Source organism: Balaenoptera acutorostrata, chromosome X (genome assembly GCF_949987535.1).
Source record: "Balaenoptera acutorostrata chromosome X, mBalAcu1.1, whole genome shotgun sequence".
Taxonomy (NCBI): Eukaryota; Metazoa; Chordata; class Mammalia; order Artiodactyla; family Balaenopteridae; genus Balaenoptera; species Balaenoptera acutorostrata.
Genome location: NC_080085.1, coordinates 11,249,188 through 11,255,187, shown reverse-complemented (window position 1 = coordinate 11,255,187; position 6,000 = coordinate 11,249,188). Strand labels below are relative to the sequence as shown.

General features: G+C 48.3%; 1 protein-coding gene across 1 annotated transcript in view; it reads left to right on the top strand.

The window, feature by feature from the left end:
• Window positions 1-4,225: 4,225 nt before the first annotated feature.
• Window positions 4,226-6,000, top strand: part of GPM6B (glycoprotein M6B) — a 152,504-nt gene continuing 150,729 nt past the window's right edge. The window contains exon 1 of the mRNA XM_057537930.1: window positions 4,226-4,445. Within this exon, the coding sequence (XP_057393913.1) occupies window positions 4,442-4,445 (4 nt within the window). The 5' untranslated portion in view covers window positions 4,226-4,441. The remainder of the gene's footprint in view (window positions 4,446-6,000) is intronic.

Sequence of the window (6,000 nt, the reverse complement as noted above, 5' to 3'; positions counted from 1 at the left end):
TGAGCAGCTGAGGATATCAATAGTGCTGCTTTTTCATTCATATTCTCCCATGTCCCCCTTTGTGTCATCTATGCTTTCATTGGCATAGTCAAACATTGTCAAGGTTTGCTAACATTTTCATTTAGTTCTGCAAACAGAACTCAGTCTTTTTTTTTTTTTTTTTTTGCTTTGCTTTGTCATAAGGTGACTATAAAAGTTGAAAACCAATTCATGGACTTCCTATTAGTTTGAGAAAGCAGCTGTCTTTCTGAGTGACAGGAGAAAAGGCTAGAAAGGCTAGAAATTATGCGTGATGTGCTGAGAAAGTAACTAGAGAAGCAAGAAGCTGAGAGGAGATTTTAAGAACCAAACATCAAGGAAGATTCTGCCCATTAAGGAGATTTTTGCTGGAGAGACAAGCCTCATGAGTAATTATGAAACAGGAAGCAATGAAGTGCACATGTGATTAAATGCCCCCAAAAAGATCAGGGCAGACAAAATGTGTCCTTATAGTTTGTAATTAGTTGTACTCCTAGATGAGGCACTGAGGGTCAGTAAGAGCTCAAATTGAATAAAATCAGTTGGAAATATGATTTCATTAATACTCTAAAATTAAATTAATAGGAGACTGTCTCTACTGTGGAGTAAGATACAACTATATACTTTTTTCCCCTGATTATAAAAGTAATCTTGCTCTTTGTAGAAGTCTGGGAAAACACAAAAGGGTATTAAAATATAACTAAAAACTCCATTAATCCCAGAGATAAACCCTGTCAATATTTTGGTATATGTTAATATATTGATATATTAGTAAGGGTAGGGCCACTGCTATAACAAATAAGCCCCTGAATACATAATGGTTCAAACATCACAGCAGTTTATTTCTGGTTCACATAAGTGTCCAAGTCAGTTGCGGGCTGTCAGTGTACTGGGGAGGAGTGAGCCTCTGCTCCACAGAGTCATTCAGTCACCCAGGCTGGCAGAGGCAATTCCATCTTCAGCGTGTGGTTTCCGAAGGCACCCTGGGTGTCAGTGTCACGTTTCAGCTGAGAGGAGGGGAAAGCATGTAGAAGCACATGCTCTGGAGATTCTGCGGGTAAGGCCTGGAAGTGGTGGACATTACTTCTGACTTCATTGGCTAGAACTCAGTCACTTAGCACCTAACTGCTAAGAAGTCTGGGAAATGTAGTCCAGCTGTGTGGCCAGATAGCCGATAGATGTTTGGTGAATAAGTAGTAATCTCTACCATAGTGTATTTTCTTGCAGTCTTTTCCAGTACATATATATATGTACATACGAATATGACTAGGATTATATTGCACATTCAGCTTTTTACTCTGCCTTAAAAATAATAAAACAATCTCTGAGCACTTTCCCACATAATTCTTTGCAAACATGGCTGCATGATATCTGATCATATACAGCAGGGTTTCTCAACCTCAGCACTATTTTTTTTTAATTTTTATTGGAGTATAGTTGATTTACAATGTTGTGTTAGTTTCTGCTGTACAGCAAAGTGAATCAGTTATACATATATCCACTCTCTTTTATTTTATTATTTATTTATTTATTTATTTGGCTGCACCAGGTCTTAGTTCTTTAGTTGCGGCACGCGGCATCTAGTTCCCTGACCAGGGATGGAAACTGGGCCCCCTGCATTGGGAGCATGGAGTCTTAACCACTGGAGCACCAGGGAAGCCCCTACCCACTGTTTTTTAGATTCTTTTCCCATATAGGACATTACAGAGTATTGAGTAGAGTTCCCTGTGCTCTGCAGTAGGTCCTTATTAGTTATCTATTTTATATACAGTAGTGGGTATATGTCACTATTTTTTGACATTTGGGGCTGGATCGTTCTTTGTTGTGGCGAGGGCTGTCCTGAGCATTGTAGGATGTTTAGCAGTATCCCTGACCTCCACTGACCAGATGCCAGTAGCACCCCCTCCCCAGGTGTGACAACTAAAACTGTCTCCAGACATTGCTAAGTATCTCCTGGGGGGTGAAGTCATCCACAGCTGAGAACCAGGGAGCTAGATCAATGATAATGTATGCAACTGCATACCTTCTATCAAACAGTTGTTGCTTCCTTTCTTGTTTTTATTGTTTGATTTGCTATCACATCTTGCTCTGTGCTAAACATCTTTTTACATTAATTTTGACTGAAACAGTCATTATTTACTCAGGAGAGAGTCTCAGAAGCAGATTATTAGGCCTGAGGCTATGAATATTTTTAAGTCTGTTGATACATCCTGCCAAATATCTTTCCAGAAAGGCTCTACCAATTTACTCGTCCACCTGCAACGTAGTCTTGCTTTATTTTTTAAAGGTTTCAGTTATATGAGAAAACTGGGTTATTATTTTAAAATAGCATTTCTTAGACTGATAGTCAAATATGTACATTAGCTCTCTTCTGCACCCGGTCAGTAGTAGCCTTGCTAATTTCCCAACTGCTGTTTTGTTTTTCTTAAGGGTTTTAGGGACAACTGCTTGTTGAAATCGGTCCATGACATTTCCAAAGTGAGTAAAAGTTTCTATTAAAATGTGGCTTTCCTTTGACAGTGTGTACACAACGGCTATAACTTGGTTTTTAATCACAGCATCCCATTGTGACTGGCTCCAGTATTTGGACAGCTGTTATTTCTTTTCTTTGGTTTAAAAAAAAAAAAAAAATTCAAGACTTCTAGGGAATGACGGAAAGTGGACCAAAGGGTTTACTTTCATCTCAGTGCACACAGTCTTAGAGTTCTTGCTTCCAGAGTGGCTGAGGGAGGTCATATCTTGCCAAAAGACTATTTCAGATTGTGCGCCCAAGTCCCGTCCTGTTGTTTTCACTGTCTCCTAGGAGCCTCCCAGGATGTAGGAACCAACCAAACCGAACGCTGTTCCCTAAACCAGGACTTAAATGAACTCCTCGTGGCCTTCACCCACTTGCAGGTGATCCCAGTTATTGCAACTGCAGTTGGATTCCTGCAGGCAGGCGCCCTCAGGCCTCGTTCAAATGGATTACTTTTCTGTAACAGGAGGACAAAAAGTTAAACCTGTGAGCTCCCTGCTGTTTTATTACTGCATGAAGATTGGTTAGGAATGAGTGTTCCCTGTGGGATTGTGAAAATGAGCCAGTGATCTGCCTAGCACAAATCTCTGTCCTTTTCTGCAAAATACTATTAGGCTTTCTAGAGCTTTGCCTTGATAAAATCTTTCCTAATCCAATAAATTTCAATAGATGAAATGTTTGCCTCCTGCACCCTTTCTCAGTCCTAAAGCCTCCTTCTTCTGGCTTAAATGTCCCTTAAGTGTACTATCTACTGTTACTGTTTATGTAACCCTCTGTTCAAGTAACTCGATGTATTTTCAGAACAATGAAAAAGCACAACATAAACTATCAGGGGGGAAGGTTGGGCTCAGAAATGTCTCAGAAAGCATTAACCAGAGTAAAACTGCAGGGATCTCACAGCTTTGCTAATACCTTTGGAGACAGGAAAATTCTTGTCTAAGGAGACAGAAGGAATTTAAGACCTGGACACTGTTAAACCATTAATTCACTAACAGGCTCAAGCAGGAGGCCTGAGCCGCAGGAGAAGGGGTGCCTTGGGTGGGTCTGCAGAGTCTCCCGGAGCCTGTCAGGGGTGGGCTTCCAGGGATCGAGCGGGCGGATTACGGACACCACCAAATCTGTCACCACCCCAGATGGGAGAGTGCCGTCTGTGCCCTTCTAAGCCATTTGTTACCCACAAGTCAGTGTTGACGACCTCGGCCGCACATTGGAATCACCTGGGGAGCTTCTGAGGCACGAATGCCTCAGTCCCGCCCGCTGAGGCCCAGATGAAATCGGGTTTCAGAAGCTCCCCAGCTGATTCTAATGTGCAACCAGGGTGGAGACCCACCGAATTAAGTAGCTCCCCGCAGCCCCCGCGTGAACAAAAGGTTCCGGGACTGTGGATCGGGGCAAGGCTGCTCAAACACAGGGGTCCTTGGAGCAGCGCCTCGGGCCTCGGTTTCTTTATCTGCACAATGGGTGATGACTAGGACTGCAAAGGCCCCTCCAGCTGTAATAGTTCTCTTCTGGGACGCGGATCGGCGCCTCCGAGATCCTGGCAGCCCGCTCCCCTCTCTCCCCATCCCCCCGCTGGCTTTTCCGGTTTCCGCGCCCCTTGGCGCTCGCTCGGGGGTCCCAGAGGAAGCCGCGAGCTTCGCCGCCGCCTCGGCGCGCGCGCTGCCCGGTTGGGGCCCCGGCTGCGGGCGCACAAAGCCCCCGGCGCTGACGTCAGGGCCCCTCTCGGCACGGCCGGCCCCCAGTGCAGGCGGAGCCGCGCCGCGCTCCCACCCCGGCCCGGAGCGAGGACCAGCAGCCAGCCCGGCAGCCCAGCGCAGCCCGCCCGCCCGCGCACGTGCCCGCCGGACCTGCAAACTTGTGCCACCGGCTCTGCCCGTCCCCGAGGAGCCCGAGCGCCCGTCTCCAGCCATGGGTAAGCCAACGCGCTGGCCCCGCGCCACCGCCACTAACACGGCCACGGCCTCGCGCCCCCGCCCCGCGCCCACTCAGGTGGGGCCTCCTGCGGGCACCTCCGCGACCCGGCCCGGGTGGGAGGGTGGGGTGCGGAGGTGGGAGGGGCGCGGCGCAGGTGTCCCGAACGCCCAGGTGCGCGTCCCAGCCCCATGTCGGGGGCGTCGCCACCCCGGCGGCGCTCGGCTGCGCCCGAGGGCGTGCGGCTCGCCGGAGGGGAAGAGAGGGAACCCCGGGACAGGGAGCCCAGGGCGCGGACGGAGCGTCCCGGGCTGCGGGCTCCTGCTTTATTTTCAGGGGGTGGGAGAGAGCAGTTTCTTGCCCTTTTCCCGGGACGCCCTCCTATCGCCCGAGCTCCCAGCTCCGAGTCCGATCCCGTCCCGCCGTGCCGGGGTCCTGTTCGCCTTAAACCCACCTGAAACCAACGCCCAGTTCCCCAACCCTGGGGTCTTCCGAGAGCTCGTTTGGGAACCATGACCCTTGAAACCAGGAAGGTGGGAGGGAGAGGGACAGGATGGGACCGAGGGTGAGCCTCTTTGTCCCGTTTCAATTATCAAAATAATGACCTGGGAGCAGGTGGAGACGCTGTGCCCCGCGGGTTTCGATGCAGTTGGGGGATCGACTACTCAGGGTGAAAAAGCCGAGCTCTGGGGATTGAAAATCTCCCACCTGGCCCGGGGCAGATAACAGGCGGCTGTAGGATTCTGTTTGTACCTCCTGACACCCCCGAAATCCTGCTGTCAGCAACATGTCGTTAAATGGGGACGCTGTATCGCTCGGAAAACTCGTAAAGAGTGCGTTGGAAATCACCCTTATTCCGCTGCACCCCTGGAAATGTGCCTAGGAAAGGGTTTTCTTTCCCTGCTCTGTTATCCTTCTCTAGTGGCAGACAGACTCCAGCCACAAGCGCCACAAAAGCCACAAGGCTGTCAGGAGCCCCTCGGAAGTATTCCTAATGAGGGAGTCAGCGCGTTTAACCATTGCGGCCCCTGGGGAGGGCTCGGGAATTCCTTGCGGAGCCCCCGGCCCCCTACCCCCATCCTACATTCCCTGTGCTATTGATTGTGTAGGTGGTAATTTTGTACCGATTAACATTTCGGTGAGGGTGAGTAAGGAGGGCACATTATTTCGCATTTAAAGGGAAGCTCAAAGAATTTTAGAGTTAAACCTTTTTTTGTTTGTTTGTTTTAAATTTACTAGGTGATCAAAATCTGAAAGGAAATAAGGCCCCCCAAATCCAGCAGGACAATTTCTTACCAAAAAGTTAGGGATGAGATAGGATAAGATCCTGCTAGAAAGGACAGAATTGCATGACCTGTATCTCTGGTTCCTGGTTCTCTTAATGCCCACACTGAGTGGTTCACAGCCTGTAAGTATTTGGGCAGTGCTTGGCACAGACATGTTGAAGTTACACAGAAGTGCAGGCTTGAGAAAAGCATTAACTAATTTTCCTGAAATAAAGTTATCTCTGGGTTTTTTTGTTGTTGTTGTTGCTGTTTTTTGTTTTGTTTTTTAAC